The following is a 19,748-nucleotide window of genomic DNA, read 5'->3' as shown; positions in this document are numbered from 1 at the left end:
TGGCTTCTTCTATTTTAGACAGGGAGGAAAATTACAAAAAAAGGTGTATTAGTGAGATGATTTATATTAATTTGAATGATTGTGTAAATTCTAGGACGGATGTTCAGGGTTTGTGTTCAATTTATTGCAATATATTGAATAAGTACATGTCTGAAAACTCATAATTTCTTTGTTCGATGGTTTATATTGTAATTCTATGTGGATACCATCTGCCGTTGCGCATGAGGTCTTGATGTTCGTTTATTGTTTTTCTTTTTTCCTACTGATAGTAATTGTCATTCTGAATAATTTCTTGTTATGATATTCTGATGGTTTGACTGACGATTTTGTTATTTGTTCATTCATGGTTTTATTTTGTATAAATTTGAACGAATTTCCGTTCCTCTCACGTTGTTTTCTGAATTGTGATGAGAACAACACTGAACGACATTTAGCTTACGGTGAGTTAACCATGTATGAGTGCCCCTTTTTGTATTTGTTTGTAATTTGTGTACTTGTTACCTTGCAGCCCTGAAGAAGTCCAAATATATGAACGAAACGTCGGCTTTGCTATAAGGTTGTTTTCTTTAGTGGTCCTAACCCCTGTGAAAAAACTGTTCCAATAGCTTCTTCTTTGATGGAAAAACGTTTGGAATTGACTCTTGTTGAATTTTAGCACGTGCTACTGAGTACTATACAGTAACACAGAGCGTCACCTGGCGCACTGAATCAGAGGAAATATGGGACACATGCCATTGTTGTCGTCTGGGTTTCTATCTGGAGGGGATTGAATAGGATATCGTCTCATACTGGGTGGCGCTCTGTGTTACTGGATTGTACTCAGTTCACGTGCCAATATTTAATAAGAGTGTCTCTTCTTGTGGAAAACGGGAATGCATTGAATGACTGAAATGCAGATCAAGAATTCCCTCGTTCTTTGGTGGATTGTCGTTAAATTGTTTTTCTCGTATAACACACTTGACTAACCGTAATAACTTAATGGCTTTAATCAACATAAAACCTTCCAATAAGCTGAAAATTCGGGTGAAATTCGAAGATGTCCTTTCATCAAAGCCTTGCGAATAAAGCTTCCAAATCAGAATTTTCGAAAGAATGATGTAAGTTTTGCCATGAGTCTATTGGAATTCATACCAATAGTAGGCGATAATATAAAAACGTATCTCTCATTCACTCTGGGTTCGTCGTACAGTTCCCCATAACCTATAAATCCAACATATTTTGTCTGTGTTGATCGTTAATCTGTACCAAGTATTCGGCCCATATCGAAATAATATCCGACCCATCCTTGTATCTGCCCTCCACTGGAATTACTCCTCCCAGTACTCCACTTCCTCTCCGAGAGCATCTGATGGATCGTTGAATTTGAGGGGGTGCGTTCAGCGTGTCCGTCAGAGTGCCGATGGAGAAAGGATATTTCTGAAAGATCACGGCAATGGGATTTTATTTCCTGACATTTCCTCTCACGATAACTGAGCCTGACGAGCGGGAAAAAAGGATTCTTATACTTAATTCCAATAAACTACAGGCGGCATCATTTAGTTTATCGATTATCCTGAATTTCCCGCTAGAAAGGACGCATTTCGAAGCAAGACTCGGCAGAGTCCGTTATATTCTGTGCGCGGTCGTCGTAGTCGGTCGTTGAAAGGAAGAACTTTCCAAAACAAACGAGATGGATGGCAAATTCGAAATATAAACATGTTACATCTTGCTCTTCTATGTGTTTTCTGCTCCTCTATGTTGTGGTTTATTTGAGATACGGTTTTCTTCGACGGTAATTATTCTATGCATTTCACTTTTCATTCTTCTTAGGGTTTGAGTAAGAAAAAGAAACACTGTAGACTGTAGAAGGAGTCATAGAATAACTAGTCTATTTAGGCTTGTTCTTTGAAGATAGACATTAGAAATAAAGTAGCAATTGCATTTGTTCACCAAGGTCTACTCTAGTTCAAAAACCTTATTATCCAAGAAAAAACATGAACTAAGTTTTCTGTGTCCAATTAGTACAGCGATTCGAGTTTTCGAGACTGGTTCGGAAAGATAGTCTTACTTCAGCCTATTTCTTTCAGTTTTTAATTGTAGGAACTAGGAACTGTTAGCAGAAATTTGAAAAATCCTTTCATTGATTGTTTATTCATCGAAAGTTCATTTTACTGGTATTTTTGGTAAAAAATAAATGAGTTACCGAAATTTCGTTGGGGATAAATATTGTTGTCTTGGTTTCTACTTAATTTTCTATAATAATAAGTCATTCATCTTGCAAATACCCATATTAGCTCCGATATTCTTAAATATATAATCATTTATTATAGTTGTGTATTACATTTCGTGAGTAACCATATTAAAACAAGGTTCAAATGTTCTTCTTCTTCGATAAGTTGACACGAACGAAGAAAACACTTCTAATGAAAGCAAAATTCCCTTCAGAATAAAAAGCTAGATGTACGACATTACAAATCTAAAATATGTTATGTTTTGAAGGCGATTCTGTAAACAGGGTTGTATGCAGCCAATGTAGCCATTCTTTTGAATTTCACAAATATTTTTTATTTTTGAATATCAAATTACTCGAAAGAGGCGCATTATACTAGAAAATGATATGAGGAATAACTTTTTTTTTCAAAATGGCAAATATTCCTCAGTGAGCGTTCAACTTACTTTTGGGAGTTTGGTCATTCTATTCGAAAGGATCATTTGAAAATTACATTTTTTGTTTAAACAGCCCGTATCTTTTCAATCTTGTCGAATTAGAAAAATGGTAAAAAGAAAAAGTGTTCGTTTTGACAGGAATCTTCTGTTGAAGTCAAAGACTCACACCTGTAGTATATATAGTACTATATTGTACTATAATAGTATCAACCCTTTTCTGTTGTGAATCAAGTTAAATTATTTAATTATTAGCAATTAAAACGTCTTCGGGAACCGCTAACCGTTGCTCAGCTATCTTTGACCTTGAGAGTACTAATTTGTGCAGAATTTATCTATTCAGTTCCCCCTCATTCGGAGAAATTTGATAGTCTTAGCATATTCATCCCAAAATAATATAATCCCTGAGAACGTTTGGCGATTGCTTGTCGAAACTTTGAAAAACATAAACCAAGACGACCGAAAGAACCTAATACCATTCACAATAAATTTTCCATCAGCAATTATTTCACGTCAATAATCCGAGATCATTTTCAGAATAATTATTATAGCTCAAAGCGCATCGAAACTATACGTTTCGAAATGATTTTAAGTGAAAGTAAGAGCTTATTAAGTTCAAGAGCTGTAGATATAAATTAATAATTGGAATCTGAGGAATGAAACAGGTCCATTTCATTATGATTTAATAATGAATAATGGGCCATCTCCAAACACTTATTTGTAACAGGAACAACAATTTCAGTGAACTTTTTGAATACATCGATAATTGAATAATATTGAATTCCACAATTGAGAATTAGAAATAAAAAATATTATAATAGGTTTGTATTAATAGAAGAAATAACATAGATTATGAGATTATTTGTGCGGTAACAATTAAGCATAGGTGCGATGTCATATATTTACAGCAAATCTCTGTAAAAACCGTTTATTGCATAAATGAATAAGTAAATGAATAAAATTAAAAGTGCGTGAAAAAAAGAGAGTATACCGAATACGGTATATATAATAAGAAAATTCACTGCGTTTTCGACTGGTAAAACTAGTGCTGCACTGTATCAAAGGACGCCGAATATGAGTTATCTTGAAATTATTGCTCTCTTATTATAATATGCACTCAAGGCGAACCAATTTTTCTAATGAAATTTTCTATATCAGCGAATTCCATTGGTAGAACTAGATGCAGAACTTTTGGAATGAGTGTAGTGACATCAAAATGTGTAATCGCACCGCACTAGTTTTACAAATATAAAACGCCATCAGGATTGGGCATTGAAATATTGTTATTGATTGCATTATTGCATTAATATTTTCTCTTGAAAAAAAGTGTCACATCAAAAAGATATTAAACAATTTCAGAACATTACTCCATAAATAAATACCTACTAATGAAAGTTCAGAATAGAGAAAGTTGCGTATGTAATCTATTCTCGTAAATTTCAAAGCTCTTTTTAAACTCGTTTAGTAAATATCATTGTCATATACGCTTGTGCAGTAATACATTTTTCATTCTGAATTTATTGCTTGGATGTAGTCAGGAGAAAAATTAATTTGCTGAACCTTCTAACTCCACTTTTCTGGAAGATAGTTCGTGAACCATTATTTTAAAAGATGGTCATAACAGTGATGGACGCTTTGCGTAAATTGTGAAATATATTGTTCCCAGCTGTCCGATTTAGTGCCTCATCTAATTCCTTAGGAGCATGTTGCTCTGGAATCACTCAGTAAATTAAATTAGTGTCATTTCCCATGGAACGTTTTATGAAAATTGATTTTTCCACATGAGACATACATTTTGTTTTCCATCATAAGTAATGGATTTTATTGATTTTTTATATCGCATTAACCATTTTTTGATAAATTTTCAACACAAAACCCAGATGATTAAATGTACTCGTGTACTTATATGTTACGGCTAAAGATAGGTGTGAGCATAAACTCAACATTAGCCTAAATTAGGTTAATATTCGAGGACCGGCTAAAGTTCGATAAAGTCTCCATTTGCGTCAGGAAATTTCATCTTTAGCCGGCTAATGGGCACATTTCCCAAAATGAAACGGCTAAAAATGTATTCGATGGACACTCGGATAGGAGAAGACGAAGGCACGCGGCCACGTTTTTGTTTCAATTTAAAGAATTGTAATATGCAAAATAGCATCGAATGCTATTGTATTGAGGTTTTGTTACATAAAGCCAATGAGTTTTCAATTTAACATTTAATGAGTTATTTTCATCTGTTTAGGAGATTAATGCTCTTCAAATAGAGCCTAAATCTTTTAAATCAGTTCACATATAGAAGTTAGATATACAGTTTTCCACAGGACAATAGGAACGTGGATAGTGAATTGTCCTGTGAAAAACCAGAATATGACCTCACATGGAAATAAAATATAAGATATTAGACATAGAGAAGTTTTTCTGTGCGCAAAAGTATATTCTGTATATCGAAATATAACGTGAGGAATGCATTTAATACCAAAATGTCTGGGAGCTTTTTTGTTCTTCATCTTCAAAAAAACTGGCAATTCTCATATCTCCAGAGTTAGTTAGTTATAAGAGGAATAAAAAAACAGGTAAAATGTTTCAATAGCATTTGAGCAACGCCCTGGGCACCGCCCACACAAGAAATTTTAATGGCAACCCTTACTTTGGAAATCTACATAATTAATAGGTGCTCGAAAAAAATACTCTATAATGATGAACGGACAAGGTGAGTAATTTTTTTGGTTTATTGTCATATGTTAATATTGCGAATATTTACATTTTTTCAAGCATTTTCTTGTATCACTCGTAAACATTATATTCCAGCTGTCAAATATATCACCAATAGGGATTGCCATTAGTATTTCTTGTTTTGGAGTGGTTGTAACGCAGGGTGTTAAACGGGGTAAGTGCCTCAAGGTGCCATTATTATGCCAAATGTTTTTCATATCTCTTATAACTACGGAGAGCATAATACATGTTACATGTTGTGTATGCTGCACTTTTCACCAACAAATTAAATATATTAAGGTATCTACGTGTTCAGAAAAATTTGTTAAACACGTTATCCCGATGTTAAAACATAATGATCGTATTTTTCCTACAACTGTGAAACTAATAATTCCCTCGCAAGAAACAGAACGGTAATGGTTTCGTCAATAAGAATTCATTATTCATTGGGTATCATTATCATCCACAATATAGATCAGAAAGTTTGTGTGAAATGAGGACAGTACACCATTAATAAAAATATATCTACTTGTTTATCAGAATTCAGAAAAGGACAGTTCCCATTAACTCAAACGAAAACCCGCAAATTCTGGCAAAAAAGGCCCTTAATAATTGGTCATTTTCATATACAAGGTAAGTCAAAAGTCTAGGTCATAGCTTCAGAACTTTGGAGGATAACGTATCCACAGGATTCCAATATTTTCATGTTTTTTCTTTAGTTCCTACAAAGCCACAGTTTCGTCTACACCAATGAGGAAGGTATACTCTTCTCAAAAGCCGCTAGGAAGTACCGGTTTTGAGAAAAATTACTTCAAAGTTGTCGATACATATTTGCCTCACAGCAATCAACACCTTTTGTTCGAACTACCTTTTGGCAAGTTATGAAATGTTTCCCCTGAGTAAACTGTCTTCCATGAGTCAAAAGCTCAGTATCCCAACTCGGTTAGGATAAAAAAATGAAATAAAAAAATTGAGTATCTCCGGATAGATTTGAGATAGAAACAAAATTTGAACCGAAATTCCTAAATTTATGATTTGGACTTTTGAATCACCCTGTATTATACAGAGTGAGTATTCGACTCTTACAAATATTTCAACAGTAGATTCTAATCGGTTCGGTTTAAAAGATACAGGCTGTTGAAAAACCATAAGAAATGTTAATTTTTGATATATCCACCCAGTTTTCTCATTATGACCATTACGTACCATAAAAATACGAAAAATTCAAAGAACCCAACTCTTGAAACTAAAGTGAAAGCTACGAATATTATTTGAACATTTTATGAAATAAAAGTATTCTTCATATTTTCTCGTATAGAGCGCCGTTTTCTAGTAATTTGATGTTAAAAAATCTGTGAAATTTGAAAAATTGAGTACTTTGGCTGAATACAACTCTGGTTAAAAGATCCACAGATGTGAAGTACCACAGATGTAGCTAGTTACTCTGAAGGTAATTTTATTTTTCCGAGGTGACACATCACATTTTGAAAACTTGAAATAGCTATAGCTTTTTATCAGAGCCGAATCGGAAAAAATGGTAAGCGAAAAAAGTTTTTCTTTTACCTCAAGAATCTATACTGTTGAAATATTTGAACGAGTCAAAGACTCGCCCTATATATGTATAAATATGGGATTAAGATGAGTTTTTAATCGACACACGTTTATTGCTGTCACCATAGCAACTTCAATTATAGGTCCTTCTGTCTTTTTCTTGGTATAGTGTAATATACACTCCACTTGAAATCAGCTGATTTTCAGTGTAGTTGCGCAAACTTTACGTCCGTGATATTAACATCAAATTTTGCATTTCACACTATAGAACACTAATATTGCACCTCCTTTGACTAGGTGTGGATAAACTACACCTCCTCTACACTGGTGTAAATCCAATCAGCAAACGAATACTAAAATCTAGTGTAAATTACACCGAGTGTAGAAAAGTGCTACACTTCCTATACAATCGAAAGGACCTTATGTGAAGGTCAAAATCAAGTATCTAATTGTTCCTCTAGTTCTATATAATGTAAGTCGATACGATAGGAAGAAGAATAATTTTTGCCCAGTTAGAAGTATTTGAGTTCATTTCTACTTTTGATAAGAACATTCTAACAAGAGTTTCATTCCAAGTCACAACAAAGTGCTTCATGTTATCGAAGAATGGAGCCTGAGAGCTGTTGGCCTTTCTCAAGAAACTACAAAAAACTATTACCATAGTGGAAATGTAATTTTTTTAGAGATTTCTGCCTCATTATCTTGCGTTCTTTCATTTCACGGTTTATAACTGTGGTCTTATTTTGAGAAAAAATTTTCGTGATGAAATATTTCAAATTCGATCAGATCACAGATTTTTCTCCCACTATTGCGGTTCTATTTTCTGATATCTCTCAACCGCGAGGATATTGCAGCCTGCTTCGATTACCCCGTTCGTTGGATGTACATTTCGGATCCCACTCAGCTTATATAATCCTATATTACTTCTTGTTCCAATGTGTACGGCTTCATCAGAATAATAAATGGGTCCAGAAGCGAGGTTATTATTATACCCCAGAGGAATAAGATACCATCATTATTTTGACATTCACGACAAACTGAACTATATTAATTACTATCAGTTATTACTTGGCCCAACTTCTGCGTTATTTTGGCCTAATTCAAAAACGAACTCAGGATAATAAATAATGATTAAAGTATATTTTGGACGGAGCAAGCATTATTCTTGAAACTTTTTATAGACTTCAATCCCCTACATCGAAAATTTAAGAATGATATTCATATTCATTATATTCGTCGAAATAAATATGAACAATGGTATACTATCTGAAAATAAAAAAATAGTCACACTTGTTCATGAAATTGGTTAACCAAACTTTTCTCGACACAGTTATTTGGCAATTCCAGTGGAGTTGTAAAAGATACTAGTTGTAAATTTATTACCTTTGAAGATGAACAAAAGCTATATATGGAATTGTAGGTTGTAGGTTGATTGTAACATCACATACAACTTCTAAATTATTTTGTACTGTGCCTAACTAATGGCTTCTGAATTAAATATAGAATTGACGCCAACTTCAATTCTCAATAATTTATTAAGGCCCTGTATTTCACTGGATCTTATTACGTATGCGTCATAAAAAATCTTGTGAAAATGTTGTTCTGATGTTCTTTGTTGTGGAGGTGAAACATTTGAAGAAGCAGATATCCATGAGAAGCTGTCACACATTTAAGTACAATTCAATCCATTTGTTAATAACAATAAGAAAATCAGATCTGGAGTCAGTAAAAAGTATGGCGCCAAACACATTATTTTGGTTTGTATTCACTAATATTTGTAGAAAAATGCTAGAAATTTTTTATTTTAAGTTAAGTACGCAATTTTCTATGTATGATTTCTATGTCATGCACCTTCTCTACAAGGGATGAAGTGTTGTTGAATAATATTTTAGTGGCAATACTAACTCAATGTGTCATAAATTTACACACCTTTTGTTACCGAGGATGATGTAGTCAGTGAAGGGGTGTCTCAATCAACTCTATTTTTATTAGATGACTATTATTATTGGATGATTGAGAGATAAGCTAGATGAAATATGTTTCAATTACATGTTCATAAATTTTTGGAATTGAGACCATATTTTCGATAACACTTTACAGTTTTGTAAGTATTATCTAAAATATAGATGCATCAAGCTCCCATAAAGTATGTATGTCATCGACCTCAGGAATAGAGTAGGGTAGAGTAGAGTAGAGTAGAACACAGTAGGGTAGAATATAGTAGACTAGAATATAGTAGAGTGGCGAAGAGTTGGAGAGGGTAGAGTAAATTAAAATATCTATAGCAGAGTAGAGTGAAAGTATTGTAAATTCGAGTAGAGTGGAGTAGAGGAGAAGAGTTGGACTGGGTAGAACGGAGTTGAGGAGAGAAGACGAGAGTGTTGTCGAGTGAAATTGAGTAGAGGATAGTATAGTGGAGTAGAGTAGAGAAGAATTTAGGAGGTTAAAGTGAAGTAGAATCCAATTTTGTGCGCTAATTTCTACTCAGTCTGTATACATATCTATCAGAATTTTTTTTGCAAAAGAAAAACATAGAAACCTCAAATTTTCGAAGTAGAAAGAGAATGTGTATTATGCAGCTTACGGTTTCGAGGTTATCTTAAATTTTTCCCTCAATATTGAGAAAATTGCCGACACCATTTAATTGAAATCAAATAGATAATTGCAGAGTACGCCAAGGCGCTAAATTTCGTGGGGAGCATATCACTAGAAAATAAAAAAATAAATCAAATAAATTCTGCATCTCCACAATCATTCTAGGAATAGAATTAGGCGGAATTCTACAATGGCAGTCAAATTTCTCACGAAGCTCCAAAACATTTTTCAACACTCAAGTTAAATCGCATTTGTATTTCTGAAAATAATTGGGATGGATATGAAGTTGAATGCAGCGCAAATGATCCTGATTCATGTCACCGGTGTCATTTTTTTTATACACATTTTGGATTTCACAATAGAGAAAAAGTTATACACATTTTGTTGCAGATAGAGGATATAAGCTGAGTCTCAGCAGAAATGGCCTTGGATGAACAACAGAAACTTCTTAGTGCAGGTGAGCCTATATATTTCTTCAAATTCAATTTTCCTGGAATCCAATACACATTCCATTCCAATAATTTCAGAAACGATACAAAAAGAATTAATTCATTTATTAAGTACTCGTGTAATGAACATCGGTAATCCAATTCTGATTATACGCTCGAACTGAGCTGTTTCTATTGATAATATTATTTTGCTTCAGAGTTTAGTTACTGCTGTTACATAATCGAGTATTCCAGCAAACTGATTAAATTCATTCATTGCAATATAAAGCATTTTAATTAGGAGATAATACGCTGGACTGCCCTAAAACGAATAGATAATGACTAAGGACTGTTCTCAATTAGAGATACTAATCAGTTTTGTATCATATCGATGAAATTTGGTGACCAATTATTGATTTGTCGTACTAGAATCACTAAATTTTTCGTATCATTCTCTTTTTTTTCAATTTGAACAAGTATTGTTATCCTTATACATATTGAATTATTATTATTAATTTATTATCATACAATATGAATGAATATATTCATTCACAGCTATGGCTGTGGGTATACCCTCTGTTTAGCCCTCTGTTTGAGAGGGCTGGGGTATACCCTAGCGCTACCTGACAGGAAACAATTGGTTCAATCCAATTTGGAGCAAATGCTCCAAACTATCAGTTTGCAGGAACCGCATATTGCATTTATCAAGCAGAGTAGAAAGAGAAGTTTGGAAACGTTCAATTAACTGTTAATACACGATTCAGATCTTAACATTCGTTGATTTAATCTCAATGGAAATTAAGTATCTGAATGAATTTCGTTTATAAACCTTCAGATTAGAATGAGTTGATATTTCTCACCACATGAAGAATTCTTTGTCACAGTTCCTTATGACATTGTTCTTTACTCTGCTCTGAATCTAATAATGAAGCAGATCATTCAAACCATTTTTTTCACTCTAAGATCCCGCTAAAGTTTTGTCCTAAGAGATCATAATCAGGTGTAACACCTGATTGAAGCATTTCTCATTGTGATATCTGAATTTCAAATTCATATTTATTATTAAGTTTCAAATATTATTGTGGAGAATCGGTTGAGATAAGACGAAAATCCTTGGATCTGATCCTGGCTATATTGACCTATTTTGCAGTCTACTTGAAGTAGAGAGACTATTTCAAGATGGTCGCGAATAAGACGTGTTTATATGAACTTCCGGCAAAAAAGTGTAAAAAGTGTCATAATATTCCAAATAATGGACTACAATGTATTAAGTGTGGAATAGTAATGCATCCAGGGTGCCTGAAATATTACAGTGATATTGAAAGACTTGACGACTTCAGAATTGTATGCTGTGAACCGAAGGAACGATTGACTAACCTCAAAAGTGATTATGCGGAAGGTACAAATTCGATGCCTGAGACCGAGACAAAGTTGATAAACTTGAGTGAAGTGGAGAAAACAAATGAACGAGTAATATCCGATTTAACGAAAGAAAATGAAGCCCTTTCAAGAGAAAATTCCCTGTTGAGAAAGCTTATAAATGAGATGGAAGACAAAAATAATCTTCTATTATTTAAAATAAATGTGTTGGAAAAGGATAAAACACTAGACGTTTGTCCGACTGAATCTCAACCAAAACAATCTGTGAACGTAGCACGCAGACCTTCAAAAAATGTGATAAAAGAAAACAAATTAACAGGTGTTGATATTTCATCCGAGAAAACCAACTCCGGTTCAACGAACTCATGGAAATTGATAACAAATCCTAAACGATCAGCTGTTAATGAAGACGATAACAAACCGAATTCATGCATTGCAGATGTAGGAGTGAATGAGAGTAAATACAATAAAACGGAAAATCGAATTCGTAATAAGATTATACGGGGTACAGGAGGAAATAGGAAAGTAAATGATAGTTTTTCAAGTATAAAACAGAGGGTATGGCTGTGTATCGGTAAGATTGAGATGGGAACCACTTCTGAAATGATACAAGACCATCTGAAACAAGTATTCCCTGGGAAAATCTTTGTTGTAGAGTCATTGCCGACTAAACCGGAAGCAACCAGTCGGTCGTTCAAGGTCGGTGGAGATCTGGACTTGATTGACGAATTATATAAGGGTGAAAACTGGCCAAGTGGTATAACACTTCGACGTTTCTCGTTTTTTCGGAAATAATGCATGCATCGACTCTTACATTGACTAATATAAATGTGCAATCTCTAACGAATAAAATAGATGAGTTCGTATTTTTTGCGAATGATAAAAAAATTGATGTGGCTTGTGTCACGGAACATTGGATGTCACAGGGTGTACTAGAGAGAATAAAAATGGGAGATTTCAGTGTGGCAAGCGCATTCTGTCGCAGAAAGTCCCAAGGTGGAGGTGCAGCAATTTTTGTCAGGGGTGGAAGATATTTCAAGGAACTGGAAACAATAACAAAACTTTCTATTGAAAAAGAAATTGAAATAGCGGCTGTCAGATTGCCTCATGTGAGGACTACCATCATATCTTTTTATAGGCCTCCAAAGGGAGATTTCTCCAATCTTTTGGCAGTTCTCGAACAGATATCTGAGGAATGTCTTCAACAATGTGAAAATGACAAAATATTGATAACTGGTGATTATAACATTGACTTCAGAAAATCATCTGTAGAGAAGATGCAACTCATCGAAACTTTCAAAATGTATAATATGACGTATATATTCACAGAACCATCACGTGTCAATAAACACTCGAGTTCCTGTATAGATAACATTTTCACAAATGCATCACAGACTGATTACGTGGCTATTACATATGAACCTTTCCTGTCTGACCATAGGGCACAAGTTTTGAAGTTAATCACAGATAATCCTGAAACAAAACAAATTGAATATAAAGTGAAACGACAGATGAATAAAAAAAACACTCATCGTTTCATGGAGGGTATCAAATCCATAAATTGGGAACAAATATTCGACAACGACGCCGCAACTCAGTATAGCAAATTCCATAATGAGTTGATTAACCTGTACGAAAGATATTTTCCTGAAAAAAAATATAAAATTCGCAACACAAAAAAATATCATATTTCAAGAGATATCTCTACCCTGAAAAATAGAGTGGAGGCAGCAAAAACGATATATGAAATACGAAAAGACGAAGCCAGTAACGAGCTCTATAAATTATTGAAAACTTCTCTGAAGACTGAAATAGTAAACAGGGTAAAGCTGAAAAACTGCCGAAGAATAGAAAGAGCGAAAAATAAACATCAAGAAATGTGGAAATTGATACAACAGGAAGTAAGAAAAAAGGACACGAAACCAAATAATTTAAATAAAGTAACTGCGGAATCTTTAAACAACCACTTCACCTCTATTGGAGATCATATACAAAGTGTTGTGAATCCATCACCAGAAGATTCAGGAAGGTTGGTAAACAATTTGAAAACCACTTCCGTCAGTTCTATGTACCTGAAACCAGTGACAGAGTGCGAACTTGAAAGATTATCATCAAGATTGAAGAGCAAGGACACTAAAGACTTCTACGGTATGTCAGTGTCCCTTCTGAAACAAATAATACCCCATATGAAGAAACCACTCTGCAAGATTCTTAACGACTGCATGGAACAAGAGATCTTTCCGAATGAGCTGAAGGTTGGAGTTATTACACCCGTCTACAAGAAGGGGTCTGCGGATGAGCCTTCAAATTATCGTCCAATTTCTGTGTTGCCGGCGGTATCAAAGTTGTTCGAGCTACTCTTGAGGGACCGATTGGTGAGTTTTCTTGACAAGTATTTGGTTTTGCATGATTCACAGCACGGGTTCAGAGAACGCAGGTCGACAAGTACGGCGATGGCTGAGATGCTTGATGCGGTGGCTGAGGCATTCAATAAGCGGGAGGATGTGGAGCTTACGTGCGTGGACCTCAGCAAGGCTTTTGACAGCGTCTGTCATGAGATTCTGCTGAGTAAGCTTTGGTATTTCGGTGTGCGAGGCAAGGCGTACAACATTTTAACCTCATACCTGAAGCAGAGATATCAAGTAGTAAAATGGGACAATGTTATTTCTAACATGAAAGAAATTACTACGGGAGTACCTCAAGGTTCCATTCTTGGCCCAATATTATTTATAATATATACAAACGACTTACACGTAAATCTTACATCGGATAAAGAATGCAGTTATGCTGACGATATTGCTTTCATGAATAGTTCAAGAACTAAGGACCAACTTGAGCTTAAGACAGCGGCAACACTCTCGGAGGCTCGGACATGGTTCGCGTCAAATGGTCTACTGCTGAACGAAAATAAAACACAAAGATTACTATTGAGTAGTAGGGAACATAACAATGATTCACTCTCTTATCTTGGCGTAACTTTTCAATCTTCTTTAAGTTGGAACGACCATATTGAGGAGCTGTGCGGTAAACTGTCATCTTCTATATATCTGATTAAGAGAATGAAAATGATTTCCACTGTGAAGATAGCCAAACTGACCTACTACTCTACGTTCCATTCACAGATGACTTATGGGATAATCGTATGGGGACACAGCAGCGCGGCTCAGAAAATTCTAATAAAACAGAAAAAAGCCATAAGAGCTATATTTGGCATGGGCCAAAGAGAGAGTTGTCGAGACATCTTCAGGAGAGAGGGAATACTTACGTGTATATCAGCTTTCATCCTCGCCGCTGTGAAGTACGTTCACCGGAATCGACATAAATTTCCGACCAACTCACAGGTTCACTCATACGGTACAAGGAAAAGAAACCAATTCACAGTTCCACTGGCTAGGATAAAGAGAACACAACAGGGAACAAACTATACAGCGCTTAAACTTTATAATAGACTGCCTGAAGATGTTAAAAGCTTCAACGAATCAAAATTCAGCAAAATGGTGAAAAAACTGCTACTGGAGCGGACATTATATAGCCTGGAAGAATTCATGTCTTGACCTATTTTGTGGTTTGCCTTATGTTAGTCTTTGAATGTTGTTGTTGTACTATTTTGAGCTGTTTATACATGCCTTTTTTGACAAGTCGTGTAATTTTGACGACAAAAATTTATAAGTGTATTTTAGGGGTACTTACCTATGTATGCATTTGTAAATAAAATATTATTATTATTATATTATTATTAGAATATTTTTAACGCTCGTTATTATGGAATGTCCGGAATGAGCAGAATTAGAATCAGATATAGGGATATAAACATACGCATATAGTTTTTAACTCTTCGAGCAATTGTGAAGTCTGCAAGTAGGATAATTGAATATTTAACTAACGATATATCACGCCAAGCCTCAACCCCTGACTTTTTTATAGCCAATATACCGAATTGTGCATATAATCGATAAGTTTGACCTCTTTACTTCGGTATATACAGGGTGTCCGGACAAGCAACCGATAATATTTATGGGAACAACCAATATGATTGCAGAATTCTGTATACAAATATGCAGATGAATTGGGATTCAGACGAATTTAATTCCCACAGAAGCTTTTATTGTTTCAATGGCTTCATAACATAACTAATAAAACTTTACTAGGTTTTCCCTTTGGGCAGAACTGAGCTCAACTTTTGGCGTCTATAAATGTGATCCCAGGAGAAGTGCTTCTGAGATTTTTCGTTTATATCGTCCTAGGACACCCGACTGTCGAATAATCAATTATAAAAAAGTTTTATAGCACTAAATTCTGCGTCAGATATTGTAGGATCGCAAGAGGTATCGTATAATAAATTTTTAACATTTCCAAAAAAAGCTTGTACATGATGGAATGATCCCAAGCAGTTACTTTTTCAACCACTCGGATTCATGCTTATGAAATGATCGTGTCAACGTTGTTGAATTGGTAAAATCTTCGAAATTGGCGTATACTAGAATAATAGTTGAATGGCATTCGATTCTGACACTTAATTTTTTTGGTATCGATATATACATGTAGATGTACAAGTCTTGTTAAAATACCCAATAAACAGAATTGTATATTCTATATTTACTTGAAAGGGTAAGAAGTTTTACTTTATTTTGAACCAAATTCTCACAATTAAACATGGTTTTGATACCTTGATAACTTTATCAAGGTCAAATGGTGATTTTTCTGTAATCTAGACAGGAAGAAAAGTAATAAACCAATATGAGGTCGGAACTGAGACTGTTTCTTTCTTTTGAAATTCTGATTACAGGAAGACCACAGTTGTCAGTCACCATAGTAGATGTATCTCCATCTTCGCCTCAGCCTAGTCCTCTGTCAGTTAGTCTCTTGGAAACATCCTTGGATACCGGCAATGGTGAGTATAATTTGTCAAAAATGAGTCAAGGATTCTTCACCACAAACTGATAATCGTCTTTGTCATATATGACCTTGTCAGTTCTACGCTACTTTGGTAGCGTAACACATGACAAAGGCGATGCAAAATAATAAAAACTTCACTCAGATCTTAGATGTAACACATGCTCTGTGATCGTTGACAATCTCACCTTTGTTAAACTGACGTTAACCTTTATATCGCAATCTGATATTGATTGTCAAAGCTCTGTATAATTAAATAAAATATAAATAAATAAAAATATAAATATATGGTTCTTATTTCTTTTGGTATATCAACATTTTGACTGCCTCAAATACTTGATACAATAATTTTGAACTGGATTTCATTAAACAATTAATTGATAGCTCCTTATAAGTTGTATATTGTAGATATATATATAAATAGACTAGAACAGACCTTCCAGTCAACTCAGCTAGTCATGAAGGACTCTTTATATCTATACGAACTCTACGGAAAAATAGAAACATTTATCTAGCCAGAAACCAACACTTTCAAAATCATCCTACTGTTCAGTTGCCGTTTATACCGAGAATATGGGGTCGGTTTTCAATTACCACTATTCTGACTCCTGAATTCAGCAATCTTTCAGATAAAGGAATAATTGGTTAGAGCAGACGATCGATACTGCTTGTTAACCATCCAGAAAAGTTTTCAATTTCCCCTCTGGGCTACTTTGAAATCTATACATCCAGTTTTAAAATAAATTTTCCTGGAAATGCAAGAGATTCATGATGATTCTTCATATCAAATTCTTCTAGACTGTTAGAAGTGATGTGACTTTATAAAGGGCAGCCACTTTTTAAACAGTTTTGATTCAGCGGATCGAAGAATAACATGAAGGTAAAAGGTGTATTTCCGAATTCAACAGATATCACTTTTTATGTTATGAGAAATACCTTTACTATTAACTCAATAATAGAGTGGCGGAGACGAAATTATAATAAATTGGACAAGTAAATATCTTAAAATATACGATATAAGAAGGAAATATTTGGTATTTTGATATTAGATCATAGAAATTATTCAACAGACAACATTCAAGCAATATCAACACTATGAAAATATTTGTTTTTATTTTATCGCGTTAAATGATTCAGATGACCACAACATCAATCCAAATACGAGATTGATCCACATCGTCAACTTATAATGTGAGTGTTTGTCTATCTGGTTTGAACTCAAAAGTTCCTGATTTTTCTCGAATGCAGATTTGAAATTCATCATAAAATTTGGAACAATTTTCTTGTATAGTTGAAGAGGAGGCCATCTAAAGTCGATTATCATAGTTTCGAGCAACGCATTTCACCTGATGTGGAAGTGACTGACCCAATTTAATGCTACTAGAAGCCAAGATGTCTATAATTTGTTTTTGAAAATTATACTGGCGTCCAACATAGTTTCTTGCCTACAATATACTTAATCACTTTAAATTTCAAAATTTACATGAACATATGTAATTCTGCAGCACCCACGCCTTGTTGTCTGCATCCAGCTTCATCTCTTCTTCTGGAGAGTCCACCAAAATGGGGACGCGCCGCCCGTTACGCGCTGCATCAGCATCGAAAGATAGCAGGAAAGGCTACTTTTCAAGGTCAGGTTTACAATTTTCTGGAGAGACCAGATAATTGGAAATGTTTTGTATATCACTTTATAGTGTAAGTACATTCATACTTCATTAGTTATAAATCGTAGAAAAATTATGGAAATCCTTATTGATTATTTCAGAACGCTATTCTAGTTTTTCAAGAATTGAACTCTTTTCAAAGTAGATAACTACATCAATCAATAAAGTATTCTATGGAATGGATTGTGTCGGCTTACTGTCAATTTTTATAATTGGAACAGAGTTCCTCTGGTTGGCTTATGGAAATAGCAGGGGAAACAGTGGTAGAGTCAGAGTCCTAACATTCTTGAGTTCGTATACCCACTAAACCTAACCTGCTTTTTTTTTTAGCTTTTAGGTATCTACGTATAGCCCTTCAGTCTCTTGATCGGTTCATTTCTTCTTGCTCACTATCGTGTAAGCGTTTATTCCTTTTTTTGTCACTTCTGGAGATCTTTCTCCGTTCTTATTTCACTTTCTCTTCAATTGGCATTCTCCTTCCCAGTCTCCTTCTGTAAGTCCTTATTCTTTCAGTCCATAGTTCACCAGGCTGCTAAAGTTCATGATTTTCTCGTTTTTTCTGTTCATAAGATCTTCGATAGTTTCCATTTCACATTTCAATCTGTCTGTTGCTAACAAACTTATAACAAACCAGTGTGCATCTATTGCACCTCGCAGAAGCTTTTCCTCTCGATGTTATCTGCGTATAATGCATGTACATTTCCTGGATTCTTTGGTACATCATAGAAAAATTGTGAAGTAAGCGCCCTTGTCCTGATCTTTCGGGTACTTCTGCTTTCAGATATATAGAGGTTAAGAATACATCGTTTTTTTGTATATGAATTCCTGACGCTACATAAACCTACTTTTTCGAATGATAGTTGACTCTCTAATTCGGAAAAACGCATACGGAAATATCAGTCTAAGCTACCTATAACATTTTTTATTCCTTGTTCCTTCGTAAAAGCTTCCAATTAATTACATTCCATTCGGACTAATCACTTCTGTGGATCGAGAAAAACAAATGATCATCCATAAAAAATATAATTGATGATCAGAAGTACAAAAACCACAAACATGGCAGGAGTAATATTTATGATTAAGAATGTCCATACACGTGTAGTAATGTGTTTGGTGATTATGAACTGCCACATTAATAAGTTTGAAAGGGAAATAGAAAATACCAAGGGGTCGAGTATACCGAATTTTTCATCAATATAATCTACTTGTGTAGATGTTGTATTTACTAAATGACGAATTATAAATTTCAATCTTCATACAACGCACAAAGTCTATATTAAAAATTCATATTTTTAATTCGTGGGTTTAGGTATATTCGGCACAGTCAGGGAATCCTACATTCATTATCAATTAACGACATACAACACAACCGGAACCAAAGTTAATTATTCTGTTACAGCGTATACGGAGCTATTCTATTTCAAATGGAGGAGAATCAACATATAATATGACCATGTCAGCGCCAGGAGAATATCCTGCGGTCATTTACATTCAATCAGTAATGCCAGGCCGTAATTTTAGTTTCAACAGTTTCATTTGTATTCGTATTATCCGCATTTTGCTTATAAATTGAAATTTAGAATTCTGTTGATCTCACAGAATACTTTCCCTACACTTCCTGAAACTCAAAACTGTGTAAATATTGAACCAGATTATGTTGCAGAAATTTTCTGTGACCTGCTGAAATTGTTAGTGAAAATTTTGTGTAATATGGGACCATGGGAATTTCGAATCAATTTGGGATAATTTGAACGATGTCGCGTCCTCCAATACTTTTCGTCTTGGAGCGTCTTGGAACCACCCATAGCGTGGAGAGAATAAGTACATAGTGTCCGAGTTGAAGCGTCCCTATACCTTTTTGTGTAAACTAAAGGAGCTAGAA

General features: G+C 34.5%; 1 protein-coding gene across 1 annotated transcript; it reads left to right on the top strand.

Annotated features, from left to right (window-relative positions):
- Positions 1-9,920: 9,920 nt before the first annotated feature.
- On the top strand, positions 9,921-19,375 carry LOC123309674 (potassium voltage-gated channel subfamily KQT member 1-like). The gene is made up of 4 exons (XM_044892887.1): positions 9,921-9,958; positions 16,096-16,200; positions 17,708-17,897; positions 19,266-19,375. Exons 1-4 carry the CDS (start codon positions 9,922-9,924, stop codon positions 19,315-19,317), a joined length of 384 nt encoding a protein of 127 aa, XP_044748822.1. The 5' UTR covers position 9,921; the 3' UTR covers positions 19,318-19,375.
- Positions 19,376-19,748: the final 373 nt, after the last annotated feature.

This window comes from Coccinella septempunctata, chromosome 3 (genome assembly GCF_907165205.1).
Source record: "Coccinella septempunctata chromosome 3, icCocSept1.1, whole genome shotgun sequence".
Classification (NCBI taxonomy): Eukaryota; Metazoa; Arthropoda; class Insecta; order Coleoptera; family Coccinellidae; genus Coccinella; species Coccinella septempunctata.
This window is presented reverse-complemented; position numbering and strand designations above follow the sequence as displayed.

Excerpts from the sequence above, each read along its gene's own strand:
- LOC123309674 (XM_044892887.1), top strand. The coding sequence starts at position 9,922 with ATGGCCTTGGATGAACAACAGAAACTTCTTAGTGCAG. Across the intron at positions 16,201-17,707 it reads ATCCTTGGATACCGGCAATG|CACCCACGCCTTGTTGTCTG; the intron begins GTGAGTATAATT and ends GTAATTCTGCAG. Across the intron at positions 17,898-19,265 it reads TTTGTATATCACTTTATAGT|CGTATACGGAGCTATTCTAT; the intron begins GTAAGTACATTC and ends ATTCTGTTACAG.